Source organism: Anomaloglossus baeobatrachus, chromosome 3, assembly GCF_048569485.1.
Source record: "Anomaloglossus baeobatrachus isolate aAnoBae1 chromosome 3, aAnoBae1.hap1, whole genome shotgun sequence".
In the NCBI taxonomy this organism is placed as follows: Eukaryota; Metazoa; Chordata; class Amphibia; order Anura; family Aromobatidae; genus Anomaloglossus; species Anomaloglossus baeobatrachus.
Window position 1 is genome coordinate 159,950,672 of NC_134355.1, and position 22,726 is coordinate 159,973,397.

Here is a 22,726-nt window from a genome sequence, read left to right on the forward strand (position 1 = left end):
TATTTATACATACAGATATATGAATAGTCCTCCCAATTTAGAGGTCAGTGATGCAAAATATTCATGTATGCATATTCATAACTAATGTTGTTATGTATGAAAACGTGAATAGTTTGTTGGTTTTTTTTCTAGCTTTGATAATATATTACTTCTAACAACTCCTAAGGAAGGAGGGTTATCAATAAAACTCTATGTATAAATATAAACTTATAGGGCATACATACACAGTGTCTTTTAGAAACTGCCGGCCTGCATCATCTTTGAAGCAAAAGGTGCCTCATGAAAATGCCAAAATATTTTTTCTTTGACATCTCTTGAGTCATTTCAAACGTATAAGTAATCAGGAGAAAGTAAGAGCTGCGGCTGGCCACCCACATCCTGTTGATTACGGATATGTCAGAAGGCAGAGACAGTGAAGCTGGCACTGATTGCATGTGGGGCTCACATGACATAACAACCCATCGTGAGCCCTGGGAAAGCGAGTATCAACACTGCTAGAATGGCGCAGGATAAGCTGTTTTTTATTTGGGGGCAAGCTCTAAATGTGAAGGGGTTGTCCAAGTAGTGGACAACCCCTCTAAGCCAAAATGATATAAAAAGGCCTTTTAAAACGGAAAGTAACCATTAGAGTATCGATGCAACATACTGCTAAATTAACTCTGTTAGTATTATTATTGTTATCTAGGTCTATCCCAATAGTTGAGTCATTTTATTTTCTTTTTGTATTTTTTTAAGATATTTTATTTCTTTTCACAATTTGCATACGTAATTGTTGGTCAATTAATGTGATTGTGCCTATTGGCCAAACAAAGTAATATTTTATTTTGTCGTTTTGGCTAATAGGATAACAGACCTGTCCGTTATAACATTCTGTCATTATAAAGGGACAGTTATATAGACACTAACAATTCCAATGAGAATCTAATGACACACTTCTCTAATTTCATTCACAGGACATTGTATATCTTCCACAAACCAAGTTCATATCCATATACCTGTCAAAAAGCAGATTTCAAGTTAAAGGTCTGTATTTCTGATAGCTTTAGCTAGTCTTAGATTTCTAATGTACAACTCATTTAGCTTTATACCTTTTAACCCCCTTCACCGGCTAGCCTGTATTCACCCTCCTGATCAATCAGTCCACATTTTACAATTCTGACCAGTGTCACTTTATGTGGTAATAATGCGGGCTTTACACGCAACGACATCGCTAACGAGATGTCGTTGGGGTCACGGAATTCGTGCCACACATCCGGCCTCTTTAGCGACGTCGTTGCGTGTGAAATGCATGAACGACCGTTAAACGATCAAAATTATTCACCTAATCGTTGATCGTTGACCATTTCGTTGTAATCCCAATTATCGTTACTGTTGCAGGACGCAGGTTGCTCGTTGTTCCTGCGGCAGCACACATCGCTATGTGTGACACCGCAGGAACGAGGAACTACATCGTACCTGCGGCCGCCGGAAATAAGGAAGGAAGGAGGTGGGCGGGATGTTACGGCCGCTCATCTCCGCCCCTCCGCTTCTATTGGGCGGCCGCTTAGTGACGCCTCTGTGACGCCGCACGAACCACCCCCTTAGAAAGGAGGCGGTTCGCCGGCCACAGCGACGTCACTAGGCAGGTAAGTATGTTTGACGGGGACTAACGATGTGTGCCATGGGCAGCGATTTGCCCGTGATGCACAACTGACGGGGGCGGGTGCTTTCACCAGCGATATCGCTAGCGATGTCGCTGTGTGTAAAGCCTGCTTAACTCTTGAATGCTTCAAAAAAACAGTCATGGCCAATAGGGTTGACACCCTTGAAATTGTTGCAGAAAATGAAGTATTTTTCCAAGAAAATTATCGCAAGTGCACATGTTTTCTCATACACATGTTTATATCTTTTGTATGTCTTGGAACAACACAAAAAAAACAGAGAAAAAAGACAAATTGGATTCCATTTCACACAAAACCCCCAAAATGGTGTAGACAAAATTGTTGGCACCTTTCCAGAATTGAGGGTAAACGATTTTGTTTCAAGCATGTGATGATTGTTCAAACTTATCTGTGGCAAGTAGCTGGTATGGGCAACATGAAAATCTCACCTGAAACCAGTTAAAGGGCAAAAGTTGACTCAATCTTTGCATTACGTGTCTATGTGTCTATGCCTGTGCCATCCTAAGTATAGAAAACAGAAAAAGGGGAACTGTCTGAGGACTTGAGAATTATAATTGTTGAAAAATATCAACAATCTCAAGGTTACAAGTCCATCTCCAGATATCTTAATTAATGTTCCTTTGTCGAAGGCGCACAACATAATCAAGAAGTTTACAACTCATGGCACTGTAGCTAATCTCTCTGGACGTGAATGGCAGAAAAAAATAAATGAAAGGTTGGATCACCGGATAGTCCAGATAATGGACAAGCAGCCCCAATCAAGTTCCAAAAATATTCAAGCTATTCTGCAAGCTCAGGGTGCATCAGTGTCAGCGTGAACTATCCGTTGACATTTAAATGACATGTAATAGTATAGCAGGAAACCCAGGAGGACCCCACTGCTGACAGAGACACATAAAAAAGCTAGACCGCAGTTTGCCAAAATGTACATAAGTAAGCCAAAATACTTCTGGGAAAGCATCTTGTGGAGAGATGAGACCAAGATACAGCTTTTTGGTAATACACATCATTCAACCGTTTACTGAAAATGAGGCCTACAAAGAAGAGAACACAGTACATTCAAATATGGTGGAGGTTTAAGATGTTTTGGTGTTCTTATCCTGCATCTGGCACTGAGCGCCTTGCCTGTGTGCAAGAGATCATGAAATCTGAAGATTACCAAAGTATTTTGGGTTGCAATGTAGTGCCCAGTGTTCAAATGCTGGTGTTGTATCCAAGGTCATGGGTCTTCCAGCAGGACAATGACCCCAAACATACTTCAAGAAGCACCCAGAAATTAATGGAGAGTTCTGGAATGGCCAGCAATGACTTTGGATCTAAATCCCATTGAACACCTTTGGAGAGATGTTAAAATTGCTGTTGGGAGAAGACACTCTTCAACTATGAGAGACATGGAGCAGTTTGCAAAATGAGAGTGGTCCAAAATTCCAGATTAGAGGTGTAAGAAGCTTGTTGATGGTTATAGGAAGTGATTGATTGCAGTTATTTATTCCAAAGGGTGTGCAACCAAATATTAAGTTGAGGGTTCCATTAATTTTGCCCTACCCATTTTTGGGTATTTGTGTGAAATTGTGTCCAATTTGTCCATTTTCTCATTTTTTTTTAGCTGTTCCAATACACGCATAGGAAATAAGCGTGTATAACAAAATGTGCTTTCTGGGAGAAATACGTCATTTTCTGGTTCAATTTCAAGGGCACCAACACTTTCGCTCATGACTGATTCTGAGACTATTTTTTCATGACATATTATACTTCATGTTAGGGGTAAATTATGGTGTATATGATTTGCATTTATTTATGAAAATATTGAAAATTTGAAAAAAAAAAATGAAAATTTCAGTTTTCAAACTTTAAAATTTTTAAGGCCTTACACCATTTGCCGCATGTCTACTTTTTTTTTTTTTTGCCACATGTCTACTTTACATTAGCATCTACTTAGACACATTTTTTATTACTAAGTTAGAAAGGATAATTGTTTAGCAGCAATTTCTTATTTTTCAACCAAACTTACAAAATCAATTTTTTTAGTGACCACATCACATTTGAAGTGACTTTGAAAGACCTATATGACAGAAAATACCCAAAAGTGACACCATTTTAAAAACTGCTCCCCCATAGTGCTCAAAACCAGATTTAAAAGTTTAATTAACCCTTTAGGTGCTTCATACAAATAAAATCAACAGGTGAATTTTATAACATTGAGCCATGGAAATGAGAAATACATTTTCCCCACAACAATGTTGATTTAGCCCCAAAGTTATGATTTTCACAACAGTATCAGAAGAAAATGGACCATAAAATTTGTTGTGCAATTTTTCCTGAATACGCTGATACCTCATATATGGTGGAAAACTACTGTTTGGGCACATTAAAAACAAAAATACCCTGCTGTAACTAAATAAAAGCATAGTGCATATAAACATAGGGTACTTAGTAAACACTGTTTTTGATCAAAAAAAGCATAAAGCTATCCCACCAACGCCAAGGTGTACCCAGTTGGGATAGTACCTACACTCTCTAATATTAAAACCTTACCATGGGTCTAAAATAGGCCTCAATGTGGCTAAGGGCTGAGAGCGACCGGGTCCCAACAGGACACACACAGTCAGGGGGATTCACAGAATGAAATGTCCAGCTCGCTGAGAAGGGGGCCACTCCCTGTTTGTACTGAATACAAAAAAACTACATAAAAACAAAAAAGTGAGCCGGAGTATGAGATGGTATACATGGTACTTGTGAGACCATGTTCACACTGGCCATGAGACAAAGAGAAACCAAGGAAAAAAATTGTGAAAAAATACCCTGCTGTAACTAAATAAAAGCATAGTGCATATAAACATAGGGTACTTAGTAAACACTGTTTTTGATCAAAAAAAGCATAAAGCTATCCCACCAACGCCAAGGTGTACCCAGTTGGGATAGTACCTACACTCTCTAATATTAAAACCTTACCATGGGTCTAAAATAGGCCTCAATGTGGCTAAGGGCTGAGAGCGACCGGGTCCCAACAGGACACACACAGTCAGGGGGATTCACAGAATGAAATGTCCAGCTCGCTGAGAAGGGGGCCACTCCCTGTTTGTACTGAATACAAAAAAACTACATAAAAACAAAAAAGTGAGCCGGAGTATGAGATGGTATACATGGTACTTGTGAGACCATGTTCACACTGGCCATGAGACAAAGAGAAACCAAGGAAAAAAATTGTGAAAAAATACCCTGCTGTAACTAAATAAAAGCATAGTGCATATAAACATAGGGTACTTAGTAAACACTGTTTTTGATCAAAAAAAGCATAAAGCTATCCCACCAAACGTCAAGGTGTACCCAGTTGGGATAGTACCTACACTCTCTAATATTAAAACCTTACCATGGGTCTAAAATAGGCCTCAATGTGGCTAAGGGCTGAGAGCGACCGGGTCCCAACAGGACACACACAGTCAGGGGGATTCACAGAATGAAATGTCCAGCTCGCTGAGAAGGGGGCCACTCCCTGTTTGTACTGAATACAAAAAAACTACATAAAAACAAAAAAGTGAGCCGGAGTATGAGATGGTACACATGGTACTTGTGAGACCATGTTCACACTGGCCATGAGACAAAGAGAAACCAAGGAAAAAAATTGTGAAAAAATACCCTGCTCTAACTAAATAAAAGCATTTTTCCTTGGTTTCCTTGGTTCCTTGCTGTTTTAGTTACAGCAGGGTATTTTTTCACAATTTTTTTCCTTGGTTTCTGTTTGGGCACATTGCAGGGCTTGAAACAAAGGGAGCATCATTTGACATTTGGAGTATAAAATTGGCTGGAATAGATATTGGATACTATCTGGTGTTTCCAGAGCCCTTGATGTGCCTAAATAATGTAAATTTTGCATCAGTAACCCCATTTTGGAAACCATACTCCTCAAGAAATTTATTTAGAGGTGCAGTGAGCACCTTGAACCCACAGGTGCTTTACCTTGTTTTATAGCTCTAAGCTGTAGATATGAGAACAGACATTTGTCCCACAAAATTATTGCTCTTGCTCTTTTTGATTTTCACAAGGGTAACAGGAAAAAGTGGATCATATGATTTGTTATGCAATTTCTCTTGAGAACACCGATAACCCCATATGTGGTGAAAAACTACTTTTTGGGCGCACAACAGGGCTTCGAAGGGAAGGAGTGCTATTTGAATTTTAGAGCCCCATTTTGGTTGGAATAGATTGTGGACTCCATGTCACATTTGAAAAGATCCTGAGATGCCAAAACAGCAGAATCCCCACAATTAACCTCAGTTTGGAAACTACATCTCTCAATTAATTCATTCAGGGAATTAGTGAGGATTTTTAACCTACAGGAGAATCGTAGAATTGTATAACATTGGGCTGAGTAAATGAAATAGTCCATTTTTTTTCCAATAAAATGTTTCTTTGGCCCCAAGTTTTATTTTTACTTTTTAAAAGGTGTATTAGGAGGAAATTAATGGTATAATTTGTTACTCAATTTCTCCTTAGTACGCCAATACCCCTTATGTGGTGGAAAACTACTTTTAAGGCACAGAGCAAAGCTCAGAAGGGAAGAAGCGCCGTGTTGGAGTGCAGATTTTGCTGGAATGGTTTGAAGGTGCTATGTCTCGTTGGCAGAGCCCCTGAAGTGACTAGAAAGCAGACCCTCTATAAATGACTCCACTTACTCTATAAAAAATTAGTCAGAGTGCTTCTTTAATAATAACAGCAGCACCCATTAATGTAAGTGTTACATTGCATGAATCAGCGTCTCAGCCCTTACATTGTGCAAAGACTCCCTTTAACGCCTCTGCATATCTTAGGCTCTGAGAAATTTAAATTCCATTGGAAATACAAAAAACAGGATAAACCTGGTGGACAAGCCACATCAGGTTTACAGCAGCTCAAAATACATGAGAAAAAGGAGAACCAGAGCAAATAGCTGAATCATTATCAAAAGAATTTTTTTTATTTTTATATTCAAAGTGCACAGTGCAATACAATAAAACATTAGTATTGATACATATAAAAGAGAGGGTGGGGAACAGATGGTACAGTCAAGATAAACCTTAGCCGGGTATGGACTGGCAGGCAAAAAAGTTCAGTATTATTAACCCCTAATCACCTGACACAAATAAGAGAAAACCTGTGTGCTAAATGGGGTCAGTAAAGTGGGTAGTCCCTGGTTAGTTGGAAGATAAGGAAAAGTTCTTAAGAGGGGTCAAATTCACTGGCCAGAAAATGGTTAGCAATCAGAGAGCATCCAGAGGTAAGAGGTAAATACAAAAGAATTTTCTCAAGTGAGGACAGAAAAGAACCCCTCTAAACAAGGATATTCCTGATTGGATATTCAAAAAATGGACCAGAATTTGCCACTTGAAAATAATGATGTGTAGTAGTAAAGCAGTGATGACATGGTAACCCACGCAAAGGAGCATAAAACAGGGATTGCCCCAGATACAATATGTGATGTAAATGAGTAATAATATGGCAAACCCCGGTTTTGCGGGGCAATGTCGTGGTGAGAGTCAGATAGGGCAGTGTATATTATTACAAAAATGCTGGTGTAATAAACCACAATAGAAAAAACAGGGAATAACCTGAATATAATATGTGGTATCTGGGGTATTGGTATAACAAACCGCCAAGGTAGATTGTAATTTTAACCCAAATCAAAGGGAATAATTCTTGAAAATGTCCTTAGCACACTGGAAGTACATTGAGCACCGGCAAAGGAAAAGGAGGAACTACTTAGTTAAATAGGCCCACTGTAATTGGTCTGATTGCCAGTCTTCAGCAGGTGTCTGACTTTGATTCAACAAATCAACCGTGCCACCAGCACTGACCACAAGAGGGAGCCCCGAACTGGAAAATGTATTCACAACACGCAGACATATATAATACATATAGAAGTCAAACGTACATATTAAAAATTTAAAAAAAAAACAAAAACGCGGGTTGTATTTTTACCGTCCAGCCAAGGTAAACACACAGTGGTGGCCCAGTATTCTCAGGCTGGGGGGAGCAAGGGCCATGGTTAATGCCCGCCCCTCCCGCAGCCAAGAATATCAGACCGGCGCTGCCCCGAGAATGTCGCATCCATTATGCGACAGTCCCGGCATGTTACCGGGTCTTCCCGATTGCCGTGATGCGGTGGCAATTAGGGTAATAACGAGTTAATAGCAGCCATGCGCTGCCACTAAGTCCTAGCTTAATCATGGCAGTGTCTATGAGACAGCTTTCATGATTAACCTGTAAGTAAAGTGAATAAACACACACACGGAAAAATCCTTTAATTTAAATAAAACACAATAAGCCCCCTCTTTCACCACTTTATTAACTCCCCCCCAAACACACAGCTCCTGCGTAATCCATGCAGGTCCCATGACGCTTGTATCCAGCCGTGTCTGACGCATACTCAATGCAGCCTCGTTCAGTGAGGTCATTTCTCACGGTCGGTAATGTGAACACATTACCGCTCGCGAGAACTGCAGTGTGTCCTCACAGGGATTCTATTGATTATCTTTCTATCTATCCATTTATCTATCTATCTATCTATGCATTATCTATCTATTTATCTATCTGTCTATTTATCTATCGATTATCTATCCATCCATCTATCTATTCATCTATTCATCTTTCTATCTATCTATCCATTATTTATTTATTTATCTATCTATCCATTATCTACAGTCAGGGCCAGAAATATTTGGACAGTGACACAAGTTTTGTTATTTTAGCTGTTTACAAAAACATGTTCAGAAATACAATTATATATATAATATGGCCTGAAAGTGCACACTCCCATCTGCAATATGAGAGTTTTCACATCCAAATCGGAGAAAGGGTTTAGGAATCATAGCTCTGTAATGCACAGCCTCCTCTTTTTCAAGGGACCAAAAGTAATTGGACAAGGGACTCTAAGGGCTGCAATTAACTCTGAAGGCGTCTCCCTCGTTAACCTGTAATTAATGAAGTAGTTAAAAGGTCTGGGGTTGATTACAGGTGTGTGGTTTTGCATTTGGAAGCTGTTGCTGTGACCAGACAACATGCGGTCTAAGGAACTCTCAATTGAGGTGAAGCAGAACATCCTGAGGCTGAAAAAAAAGAAAAAATCCATCAGAGAGATAGCAGACATGCTTGGAGTAGCAAAATCAACAGTCGGGTACATTCTGAGAAAAAAGGAATTGACTGGTGAGCTTGGGAACTCAAAAAGGCCTGGGCGTCCACGGATGACAACAGTGGTGGATGATCACCGCATACTTTCTTTGGTGAAGAAGAACCCGTTCACAACATCAACTGAGGTCCAGAACACTCTCAGTGAAGTAGGTGTATCTGTCTCTAAGTCAACAGTAAAGAGAAGACTCCATGAAAGTAAATACAAAGGGTTCACATCTAGGTGCAAACCATTCATCAATTCCAAAAATAGACAGGCCAGAGTTAAATTTGCTGAAAAACACCTCATGAAGCCAGCTCAGTTCTGGAAAAGTATTCTATGGACAGATGAGACAAAGATCAACCTGTACCAGAATGATGGGAAGAAAAAAGTTTGGAGAAGAAAGGGAACGGCACATGATCCAAGACACACCACATCCTCTGTAAAACATGGTGGAGGCAACGTGATGGCATGGGCATGCATGGCTTTCAATGGCACTGGGTCACTTGTGTTTATTGATGACATAACAGCAGACAAGAGTAGCCGGATGAATCCTGAAGTGTACCGGGATATACTTTCAGCCCAGATTCAGCCAAAACATTGAACAAAATATTGAAAATAAAAATATTTTGTTTGGGTTTGGTTTATTTGTCCAATTACTTTTGACCTCCTAAAATGTGGAGTGTTTGTAAAGAAATGTGTACAATTCCTACAATTTCTATCAGATATTTTTGTTCAAACCTTCAAATTAAACGTTACAATCTGCACTTGAATTCTGTTGTAGAGGTTTCATTTCAAATCCAATGTGGTGGCATGCAGAGCCCAACTCGCGAAAATTGTGTCACTGTCCAAATATTTCTGGACCTAACTGTATTTATCTATCTATCTGTCTATCCATCTATCTATCCAATATCTATCTATCTATCTATTCATCTATTAGTCTTTCTATCAATCTATGTATTTATCTATCCATTATCTATTTATTTATCTATCCATTATCTATTCATTTATCTATCTGGCCATCTATCTATCTATCTATCCATTATCTATCTATCTGTCTATCTATTCATCTATCCATCTATCTATCCATTATCTATTTATCTATCTATCCATTATCTATCTATCTCTCTATCTATCTGTCTATCCATCTATCTATATATCTATTTGTGTATCTGTCTATCCATCTATCAATTATCTATCTATCTATCTATCTATCTATCTATCTATCTATCTATCTGTCTATCCATTATCTATCTGTCCATTATCTATCTATCTATCTATCTGTCTCTCCATTATCTATCCATTATCTGTCTATCCATTATCTATCTATCTATCCATTATCTATATTATTTATTGCTGTTAAAGCATTAAAAAACGCAGGGACCAACCTGCAAAAAAAACGCACAAAAACGCGGTAAAACGCATGTGTTTTTCAGTGCGTTATTGGTGCGTTTTTTTAACACAGGTGCGCTAATCCTTCACTCTCAAGAAATTTCTTAAGAAATTTCTTGAGAAAAATCCTTTTTCTAGTGCACACATAGCCTAAGGTCCCATGCAAAAATGTCATCTGAATGATGGATTATGTCGGGGGAGAGGACGATGCAGCATGTCCCGTTTTGGACTGCCGATCCTTTTGTCCTCAGTGTGGATGAACAGAGAACATAGGTGTGCTCCACAGAGCCAAACGTTGCTGTGTTTGGAGGAATCAGGAGAACTAGCTGGCGGCCAAGGGCTTGACCTAAATATTGTTGATCTGACAGCTATCTATTGTGTATGTGTGGCTTTAGTCAAGACGGTATTGCAGTGAATTGTATATGCTAAAATATTCTGTTCTGTAATTAATATTCTGTTGATTCTGTGATCATAAAGCCAGAACTATTCCACGACCCGGTTGTTTTTCTAGCCTCATCTGCTCCTGCATTGTATGCAGATTTATAGAATTAATAAAGTAAGTAAGGTTATTCTGATCAAACATATGTGGAAACATTCAGGTGTTCTCATAAATATTCTTAGTGTTACACTTGATGGATCAGCCTAATAAATTGGGCAAGCAATTACTGAATCCTAGAATAAACCGATGACAAGCTGAGTACACCATGCTAGCCTCGTTATATTTAGTCTTTCATTAAACAGATCTTTGTAACCCACTTTCCTGGTTAATTCTCTTGGCTTTAAGCTCATTACAAAGATTTACATTATTAGATTTGTTCACCTCCTGAGATGTTTGGATGTATTTTAGAATTAATTTGACATTTTATATAAACTGCATGAACTTAACATCTCTTTTCAAAATGTTATTACTATGTAAGTGGCACAAGACTTCCTTACGTAGAAAGTCGTGGATGAAAACCTTCTTCTGCATCTGTTGAGTGACTACAATAGTATAGCGTGAAAGGGCTATAAATAACTAAATAGCTTAAATTATTGATTGCAAGTGATGAAGGACAGAAAGAGAGGACAAAGTGACAGCGAAAACAGTGCTGCTCCTGAGACTTTGTCAAACTTTTTGACCCTCATGCCTCTTGTCTCTTATGTCAACAGTAAACCTTCATGCAATGAATTATTTAGTAAGGAATAGGCGCTTGACTGTTACAAATGCGCCATGTCGTTTTGGCTTTGTATTTAACACCTTCAGATGTCTAAATTGCTGACAGTTAAGTCTTTGTGAATTAATTACTGACTTGTATGGCCAAATTGCAAGACATAAATAAGTCAATAAAAAGTAACAAATATGGTTAAGTGCATCTTACTTGACCTTGGATAATTTAGGAGTTTGAAAATTCTTTCTTTTTTTTTCTAACTACACAGACAACAGATGATCGAGACAGAGGAACCTCTTTCTTATGTGTTGATAACCTGAGGCCTACAGAAATTTTGGTTAGCTTCTCGGCACTGACACGCTGGGGAAACTCATTTGGTAAGTTCAAAAATGTTGTTTTCAGATAACTCTTTCATGGCCAATAGTATGTGACTTTTTGATGATTGTTGGTTTCATGGCTAAAATGATTTGTTAGCCTAGTCAATGCCACCATGTTTCAAGTATGTTTTTTTTTTATCACGGATAGAACTCATATCATTATTGTCTACGCCGTTGTTCACATGTTCTTGTCTTTTTGTTGTGGACTGCGTGTCTGCTAAAGAAAGAAGACAGAAACATCTGAACTTTTATCTGAATCATAGCTAAAAATTGCACACTCAGGTTAACTCCTACACCAGGGGTGGGAAACCATTTTTTCTGCCGGGGGCCATTTGGAAATTTCTACCAACCTTTGGGGGCCACACAATATTATCAACTTGAAAATTACCTTTCTATATTTGATCAACTTAACTCACCTCTACACCTCTATTGTGGTGGCTGCAGCTGCTTCTCTTTGGTGCGGCTGTGCCATTAGATGATATTGATCATGTTGCTTCTCAACTGCTTTTCCAGGTTTGCCTTGCGCACAGTCAACTGTTTGTGATAATAAGTTTGGTAAATCATATACATCTGTGCTGTGGGCACATATATCACAGGAGGAGCTGGGGGCATATATACATCACAGGAGAAGCTGGGGGCATACATACATCACAGAAGGGGCTGGGGGCATATATACACCACAGAAGGGGCTGGGGGCATATATACATCACAGGAGGGACTGGGGACATATACATCACAGGAGGGGCTGGGGGCATACACATCTCAGGAGATGCTGGGGTGCATAAATTGCAGGAGACGCTGCGGGTATGTAATTCACAGTATGTACATCACAGAAGGGTCTGGGGCATATAAATTACAGAAGAGGCTGGTGCATATACTTCACAGGAGAGGCTGGTGCATGTACATCACAGGAGAGGCTGGTGCATATTCATTACAGGAGACGCTGGAGGCATTTACATCACTGAAGAGGCTGGGGCATACACAGCACAGGTGGGGCTGGGGAGCTATAGATCACAGGAAAGGCTTGTGCATATTCATTACAGGAGTCACAGACAGCACTAGGGGCACAGACAGGACTGGTGAACAAGGACAGCACTGGCGGTGGCACGGAAAGTACTGGGGGGCATGGACAGCACTGGGGGCACAGACATCACTGAACAACATGGACAGCACTGGGCGGTAGGGAGAGCACTAGGGGGGCATGGACAGGACTGGGGGAAATGGACAGCACTTGGGTTGGCACGGACAGCACTGAGTAACACAGACAACACCAGGTGTATACGAACAGTACTGGAGGACATGGACAGGACTGGGGGATCATAGCCATCACCAGGGAAGTACAGACAGCACTGGGGGGCACAGACAGCTCTGGGGGCACAGACAGCACTCGCGGGCTTTGACAGCACTTGGGGAGTACGGCCATTACTGGTGACGCCACGGACAGCACTGGGGGGCATGAATAGTACTGGGTGGCACAGACAGCACTGGCAGCACTGACAGCGCTAGGGGGAATAGACAAGACTGGGGGACATGAACAGCAATGGCGGTGGCACAGACAGCACTTGCGGTGGCACGAGCAGTACTAGTGGGCACGGACAACATTAGGGTGTCATACAGCACTGAGGGGGGCATTGGGCAGGCACAGACAGCACTAGCAAGGCACGGACTGCACTAGTGAGGCACAGACAGGACTGGGGGTCACAGACAGCACTGGGGGAGCATAGACATCACCAGGGGTGCACAGACAGCACTGGGGGGCACGGATAGAACTGATGGTACATGGACAGCATGGGGGGGGCACGGACAGCACTGGGGGGCATGGAGAGCAGTGGGGGTACACAGCACCAAGGGGGTACAGAGTACTGGGGGTTAGCACTCAGCACTGGGGTTGGCATACAGCACTGGGGGGGCACACAGCACTGAGGGGAGCATTGAAGGGACATACACAGTACTAGGGGGTACACAGCACTGGGTAACATGCTCACATCACTAGAGGGTAAGGAGTCACACTACATCGGTCCAGGAGGCATGTGCAGCAATAAGGCTGGTAAAGCTCTTGCTCCTCTTAATCTGTGGGATGGGAGCACAACTTGCACTTACCCTGCCCACAAAGTAAGCGCTGAGCATGCTGACACAGGCCAGCGTGAGGACCTAATGGTATGCGCAGGCAGCGTTTACTAGTGAACGCTGTGTGCACGTCTTTGCATCACGCATTGAGATTTAAAGGGTCCGGCAGCCGGCAAGACCATGGCTGCAGCTTGTGCACTGCAGTCCCTGGGATTGTGCCCACGAGCCATAGAAAAAGAAATCATAGGTTGCAAACGGCCCACAGGCCATAGGTTCCCCGCCCCTGTCTTACAGTAACAGATGAGCTTTGATGGCTAGCACTCCAAATGATAGTCTCCCCAGGAGATAGTAAAAAAGATTTGAACTGTATATTGTACATAAAAGCTGCTTAACTCCTTCTAGATTGTGTAAAATGTACAAAATATCACATAATTGCTGTCTTATGTGTCATATTCCCTGTGTCAATTTATGTCACCTTATATGGATATGTTATGAGATTCAAATATTTTTGTCTTCAGTTATAGACATTTTGTCACAAACATTGAAAACTCTTAAAATGAACCTGTCATCACTTTTTTGGCGTATAAGCTGCGGCCACCACCACCGGGCTCTTATATACAGCATTCTAGCATGCTGTATATAAGAGCCCAGGCCACTGTGAGAACATAAAAAACACTTTATAATACTTACCTAATGGGCGCGCGGTTGGCCATATGGGCGTCTCCGTTTTCCGGTGCCGACGCCTCCTCTTTTGGCCATCTTCAGCCTCTTTCTGAAGCCTGTGTGCATGACGCGTCTACGTCATACACACTCGCCGGTCCTGCGCAGGCGCACTACAATGTGCCTGCTCAGGACCTGAATGCCAGCGAGTCTGTATGACATCGGACTCATCATGCACCGCGGCTTCAGAAGATGGAGGACGAACATGGCCGAAAGAGGTGGCACCGGCACCGGACAACGGAGACGCCCATATGGCCAACCGCGCTACCGTTAGGTAAGTATTATAAAGTGTTTTTTATGTTCTCACAGTGGCCTGGGCTCTTATATACAGCATTGTATAATGCTTTATATAAGAGCCCGGTCGTGGTGGCCCCAGCTTATACGCCAAAAAAGTGCTGACAGTTTCCCTTTAAGGTACTGAAAGATTATCATTACAGATGAGTGAACCTAAAATGTAAAGTTCGGGGTTCATACCGAACACGGACTTTTAATAAAATCAGAGTCCAAGTTCGGAATTCGAGTGCTCTTGGTATGCTAACCACTCGATCGAGCATCTCTGTGCTTGCCTCAGTCAAGTCTCTGAATGGCTCTCAGTGGGGTAAAAACAATGTTTTTGGATGTAGTGTGTCCCAAAAAAACCCTCTTCCTCCCACTGAAGTCCTCTGTTTATGGCTGGCTGAATGTGGGTGGAGAGACAAACTGCCCGATCAGTGACTTCCAATGAGGTTTAGGTCAAGTCCAGGTCCAAAACAAAACTTTATCCAGCTGAACCTGGCAAATCTTCCATCTCTAATTATCATGAAGGAGCCTTCCTTGGAAAGCTCATTTCATGATCATTTTACAGTGCAAACAGGCTGCTGATCACTCAGCAAATGAACAAAATGCTTTCACATCGAATAATGTGATTTTTAAACAAGCTTAAAAATTATTGTTCTCGGTAGCATATTGATCCGTCTAATTAGGTCTCATGCAAATGATTAGGCCTATGCACACTAAACAATCTATTAAGGCCCATATGCACATTCGACATATGTCGACCAAACCTATCATTTTTAATGGGTTTGGTCCATATTCTAATGTGTACGAGGTCCCCCAGACTATCAGTGAAGATCTCTTTTGAGCTTGTATGATTTCTTACTGCCGATCACTTTTGTTGGCGGCTTTCTCAGAGAACACAGGAGAGCTTGGCTAAGCGAGTGCACCTTTGTATGGCACAGACAGCCAAGATACCTGTCTCCTGAAAATTAATCTGCTACATCATTCGGCTGACAGCCATCTAATGTGTATGGCTGACTTTACAGATTGTTCAATCCGGATTGTTTAGCGCGGTCTAAAGGGTACTTTACATGCTGCAATATCGTTAGTGAATTATCGTCGGGGTTATGGTGTTTGTGACGCACATCCGGCGTCATTAACGATATCGCAGTGTGTGACACGTACGAGCGACCTTAAACGATCGCAAAAGCGGTCAAAATTGTTTGCCGCAGAGAGGTCGTCCTGAAACCAAAAATCGTTCTCTGCTTATTAGTGATGTAGTTCCTCGTTACTGCGGCAGCACACATCGCTGTGTGTGACACCGCAGGAGCGACGAACATCTCCTTACCTGCCTCCACCGGCAATTCGGAAGGAAAGGAGGTGGGCGGGATGTTACGTCCCGCTCATCTCCGCACCTCCGCTTTTATTGGACGCCTGCCGTGTGACGTCGCTGTGACGCCGCACGAACTGCCCCCTTAGAAAGAAGGCGGTTTGCCGGCCAGAGCGACGTTGCAGGGCAGGTAAGTCCGTGTGACGGGTGTAAGCGAGGTCGTGCGCCATGGGCAGCGATTTGCCTGTGTCGCACATCCGACGGGGGCGGGTACAATCGCTTGCGATCTCGCTAGCGAGATCGCAGCATGTAAAGTACCCTTAACTGTTTAAACGACTACCGATGTACAAATATTTATCGATCAGCAGTCGTTTAGTGCTACTGGTGGATCTGTGTAAACACATGGCAAACAGATATTTATTTGGAATCCTAGATGAATCGCTATGGTTTCATCATGATAGGGTTTTCCCAAGAGAAGTGCTGTTTGTTGGAAGGAGCATCATTGTTCAACAAAGTATCTAATAATTGTCAAATAATTCCCACATAATATTGCCATGCTGTGCCGAGGAGCAGTCTAGGAGTACGTTGTTCAGCCCAAAATTCTCAGAGAAGTATTCACGCCTACAAAGTTGCCTATAAGCATGGAGGAATAAGAAAAGTTTTCAGTGCACCGTATATAAATATACTAAATTATACTTTTTAGATGTATAACTCATAAAATTAAAATCATTTTAAGAAGTTGAACTGAGTCACTCAGAAAGAAACACAGTGTTAATGTATTATTACTAGAGTTGAGCGATGTTCGATTCGAACGGTTCGCCAATTTCAAATTCGAGTGATTTTGGTCGGTGTTCGTGTCGTTCGACGAACTCGAATGATTTGCTTCAAGTTCGGCAGTTCGAGTTACATTTCATAACGGTTCGATCACCAAAAAGCGTAGCTAGTTACTAGCTGGCTTTTCACTGTAATACTGTGAATCATGATATTATTAAAATTCAGCGTATAGTGTGCGGGGGGGACGGGGTTTAGATCAGTGCTGCTGCTGAGTGCTGAAAGAATGTCGATCGATCCTAACCGCGCAGGCCAGGCTGTCAGCCAATCACAGACACACACACAGCAAAGTGGATTTTTGCCAAACAAGCAAGGGCATGTGTCATAGGCTGTGCATGTCACATGTCTTTGCCCTATAAGACCTGGCCATTTTCCCCATCGCCACCATTATCTCTCTTCTTCGGGTGGGTGACAGTCACCGCTCCCGCTGCTGCTGCTGTGTGCGCTATAGACATACAGTGCAATCTACACATCGCTTTAGGGATAAGGGACTCCTTGTAATTTCATCCCTTTTCAGGGCTACATTACAGCCATTCATAGCCATTTTTGCTAGGCAGGTCTGTACCAGCGCTGTGTAGGGGTTTATATCACAGCGTCTGGCTAAATCAGCTCAGGCAATTCCTTGGGGTATTGTTTTATTGGCAGGGATAGAAAGTGATGCTTCCTCTGCTGACAAGCTAGCTACAGCACCTCTGCATTCTACACACCTGTCCATTTTTGCTACACAATTTTAATTTCCAAAAGTGCTGACACTTTTAGGGGCATACTAAAATTGTCTGGGATACTAACTTAGGGTTCCTCTCCTGTCAAGCAAGGTACACCACCTGTGCATTCTACACACCTGTCCATTTTTGCTTTGCAATTTTAATTTCCAAAAGTGCTGACACTTTTAGGGGCATACTAAAATTGTCTAGGATACTAACTTAGGGTTCCTCTGCTGTCAAGCAAGCTACACCAACTGTGCATTCTACACACCTGTCCATTTTTGCTACGCAATTTTAATTGCAAAAAGTGCTGACAATTTTTGGGGCATAGTTTCATTGTCTGTGATATTCAGTGTTGGTTCTTCAGCTGTCAATAAAGCTAGACGAACTCTGCATTGTAGACCACCTCTCCATTTCTGCTACGCAATTTTTAACTGCAGGTAGTCCAGCCAATCTGTGACGAAGGTGCAGGCGTGGATATAATGTTGCCTTCATCCAAAGGTGGTTCTCTCGATGTCTGAGAGAGCTCAACACCAGCAGTTGTTTCCACTTCAAAAACAACTGACGACCTGCCAATCACACTGTCTGTTGCGGGTAAAGGGGTGGAAGGTCAGCGTCAAAAACCATTTGTGACTGCTGTCCCCACAGTCACAGAGGATGAAGAGCACGCATATGCCATTGATGGGGCAGACGGTTGCACCGCCCCGCTAGGCCGCATTGTAGCATAGTGACCCTTCCACATAGACTTATGCTTCATTTAAAGTCGTGTACAGGGTGGGCTTCCCAGTATACACAAAACCACACAACAGGAATAGGACTCTAGGCAGTTGGGTTGATAAATGATTGTTTAACTTTCCCAAAACAAATAATAAGGACCATGCATAAAACTGAAAGAATAGAACAATCTATTCACAAGTCCAAAAGCCTATACCCCTATGCTGCGACACTCGTAATGGCGATTTATACCTCCTTCTCACCAACCTTTGCCTAACCAAGGGACTGTCTAAACTGTTGCCTACTACCTGGTAATCCCTCTGCGTAGCAGTAGTAATTGTGTGTGTGTGTGTGTGTGTGTACGAACACGACTTACCAGTGGTGCATCACAAGAGCTTACAACTTATCTACCTAAACATAGACAAAACCCATTAACCCCCCCTGAATAACCTTGTTAGCTGAAGCCTCACAGATTAGGCAGATGATAACAGTGGTAAGTCAAACCACACAGCTCAGCAACACAGTCCTGGAAATCTTGTAAAGCAACAGTCAATGCAAACATGTGTTGCTGTCCCTCTAGGATTTTAACTGTAACTGACAAATTGACAGAGCAAAGGCAGCAAGTCTTATTGTCTATATAGTCGGCCTAAGCAAAACAGATATGTGATTTGTTAACAAAACAAAGTGTTGAGTGCACGCATTACTGTCTGGACCCAGCCTACCGTACCCGGGTACTGTCGTGTCCAGTTGCCATAAATACAGAGTTTACGATCCTCTCACGGTAAACAGTATAGACAGCACCGGAAGAATGTCGGTCTCTGGCACAGGATGCTGCTCACAGGCGTTACGGTCCTCCTCACCAAACTCCAACACGAGCCTCCTGACAATCCACCGAAGTGTTTCTGCGGTGGCTCCTTGCTGTAACGCACACCTTTAGCTTTTCCTTCAGTTCACAGACAGCATCTCCTCCGGTCTCCAAGTCCACAGCCGAAGACCGTTTTGCTATTGCTATAGTGACCAAACAGTCAAAGGCAGATGCAAAAAAACAGCAGCCCCTTGTGGGTAGTCTGCAACAATGCATACAATGAATGGCAAATAAGCATGTTGCATTCACAGTGGATAAAGCTCATCAATACACCCTTATGCTTATGTAGTCTTTTACTAGGCATTGCTCCCACTAGCCAGTTTCCTACTCCATACTGATGAGGGGCAAATACCCCGAAACAGCTGTCTGTGGATGGATACCATGTTTTGGCATAGGCGGTTTCCTTGACTGGAGACTGCCCTTCCCGTGGTTGTTCCTTCCCGGTGAAAGACCTGGCTAGTTTCCTGCCAGCGTTGAGACATGTGATGGTGTTTGCGCGGCAGTCTTGTTTTGCATATTATCCCAGGGGGCCTTGTTCTAGAATCACTGCGTTGAGAAACACGTGATGGTGTCTCCGTGGTGCTGGATGTTGATCTCCCTAAGGTCAATCATCCTTGCTTATGTAGTCTTTTACTAGGCATTGCTCTCACTAGCTAGTTTCCTACTCCACACTGATGAGGGGCAAATACCCCGAAACAGCTGTCTGTGGATGGATACCATGTTTTGGCATAGGCGGTTTCCTTGACTGGAGACTGCCCTTCCCGTGGTTGTTCCTTCCCTTTGAAAGACCTGGCTAGTTTCCTGCCAGCGTTGAGACATGTGATGGTATTTCCGCAGCAGTCTTGTTTTGCATATTATCCCAGGGGGCCTTGTTCTAGAATCACTGCGTTGAGAAACACGTGATGGTGTCTCCGTGGTGCTGGATGTTGATCTCCCTAAGGTCAATCATCCTTGCTTATGTATGTCTACTTAGAGATTGGTGACAAATCTTACAGATGACATGACTTGGGTGATCTTTTGCGATGTAAAAAAAGCCACAGGCTAGGCAAGGCTTACAGCCCATGCGAACTGCAAAGCCACCACAACTTCTGCTCAGAGGCTGAGTTGTGGCTGAGGATTTAGTTGTTGACTTGCTTCCAGTACTTTGTCTCTGTCTAGGAAGATGCAACCTAACCTCGTCGTCAGTAGCATCCTCCTCCACCTCCTCTGGTGACCTCATCGACTGGCTGACTGTGATTTGACAGTAAGTGGGGTCTCCAACCTCATCATAACCCTGTTTGTTTTCACTCCCCTCGTCCTGACTCCTCCGAGCCAACCTCTTCCTGCCCTGACCGAATAGTAAAGTTGTCGTTACAATCAGGTATCTAAGTCTCATCAGCATGTTCCCCATTGTCTCCATCAGGAGGATTTATAGTTTGGGAATGAGGGTGTACATTATGCTCAGAACCGTCTTCATCGGGGCCTGGATCCGACTCACAAAGCTTCTGGGCATCTGTGCAGATCATTTCCTTGTTTGTAGTCACTGCAGCTTTGGAGCAGACCTCTGATTCCCAGGCTACAGTGTGACTGAACAGCTCTGCAGACTCAACCATCTCTGTTACCCCATACTCAGCAGGGCTGGTGGAATCTTGAGAGCTGTTAGGAAGCAAGTGCGATTGGGTTGACACCACAAAGGAATGGAGTATTTTGGATAGTGAAGTTGAGGTGGAGGAGAGGTGGATGGAGCACTTGAGATCCATTGAAGCGCCTGCTCTTTTGGTGCCTCATCTACATTTGTTAGTGATGGTCGTGTCCGTGAAAAAAAGGTATATCAGATTATCCACGGGAAGAAGTACACCTCTTATTTTGGCTGGTAGTTGGTGTTACGAATCACTGCCGCCGTAGACGCAAGCAGCCTGCTGCAGTTCCAGTTGCGCCCAGGCATCAGCTGCCATTTTTGGCCATGCTTTGGGTCGTCCAGCTGGCTGCTTCCTCGTCCACGTCTAAGTGTGGAGAGACGGCTAGTGCGCATGCGTGTGCCGATTTACCCCAGACACAGCCTAAGTCCAGTGTTTCGCCTAGTGAGCATGCTCAGCATGACTGTGCCATTACTGAGGCTAAGTCCTCAGTTCGTGCTACTGAGCAGCCTCTCACACTTTGTGAGAAAAGCCTCTTTGCACAGGTACTTGGACTCCGTGCCGTGTGTAAGTCCTGTGTTGTGCCTACACAGCATGCAGAAGCTGATAGTCTGTTTTCTGAGACTGTTAAGGCTACTGAGCATGCTCAGGCACTTAGTGCATCAGAGGCTGGGTCCATTAAGGAACTCACTGGCAATGTCCGTAAGGTGGCAGTCTATGATAGTCCAGAGGGCATCAGGTGTCCTGATGATGTGGCCACTCCGGACTGAGTCGCAGAGGCCCGCCCCTATGATTTGGCACCTCATAATTGTTCATCAGACGATGACTGGTGAGGTGTTTGGGGGCGTGGCTGCCATGAGGCCATCATTGAAGTGGCGGTTCTGGATAGGCTGCTGGTTATGTCACTGATGAAGTGGCACTCTGCTATTGGCTCCTGGAGGTGCATTGTGGTCCACCCTGGGTTGGGGCGGACCCAGGTTATAAAAGGGGCTGTAGACAACAAGGATGTGCGCAGTCTTCTATTATGCTCAGAGCACACCTCCATGTGTTAAACACATTGCGGCTTTAGGCCAGAGGTAGGCAGGGATAGGGCGTCAGTGCAGGACGCCACCACACTTGGTAACGCAAAACAGTTACGACCAGCTCCTGTCCTACCAGTCTTGCTAGTGCAGCACAGTGGCATTAACTGGGCTGCTGCTGCTGCGCCTGCTGTCCACAGGTGTGCCAGCTTCTGCTGATACTCCTGCATACGTGCGTCCCTTTCTATGGCAGGACTTATTTCGCCAAATTTTGTCTTGTACCGGGAATCTAACAGTGTGGCAACCCAGTAGTCAGCATTAATTCGAATTGTGACAATCCGAGGGTCATGTTGTAGGTAGTGCAGCAAGAAGGCACTCATATGTCTTCCGCATCCAGGAGGACCAAGTCCTAGCTGTGTTGGTGGCGGCGAGGTGAGAATCATGCTTCCTTCCTCTGCCCTCTCCCCCCAACCTCGCACAACAGAAATGTGATCAAGCTCTCCCTCATCTCCTGAGTCTTCCATGCCCATCGCCAGTTCGTCCTCCATTTCTTCCTGGGCTCCTGCACCTTCCTCAACAGTTTGGCTGCTACTATGGACCCTTGTTAATCCCTCCCCCCCACCGTCCCATGCCTGCCGCCTTGGTGCTGCTGACCGTCTGGACCTTGTAGATCTTGTTATCCCTTCCGCATATGACTCCTCCTGTACTTCCTCCCCTTCCACTTGTCCCACCACCTGACTATGAATACTGTTTAGAGTGTGCTGCAGCATGTAGATGACCGGACTTGTCATGCTGATAATGGCATCGTCAGCGCTAAACATCTTCGTCGCCATTTGTAAACTGTGAAGAAGGGTGCATAGGTCCTTGATCTTAGAGTACTCGAGCA

The 22,726-nt window shown here is 43.3% G+C and overlaps 1 protein-coding gene across 1 annotated transcript in view; it reads left to right on the plus strand.

Moving 5' to 3' along the window:
• ADGB (androglobin) overlaps positions 1 to 22,726 on the plus strand; it is a 499,062-nt gene that overhangs the window by 201,005 nt on the left and 275,331 nt on the right. The window contains exons 16-17 of the mRNA XM_075339549.1: positions 954 to 1,023; positions 11,611 to 11,719. Of these exons, the coding sequence (XP_075195664.1) occupies positions 954 to 1,023; positions 11,611 to 11,719 (179 nt within the window). The remainder of the gene's footprint in view (positions 1 to 953; positions 1,024 to 11,610; positions 11,720 to 22,726) is intronic.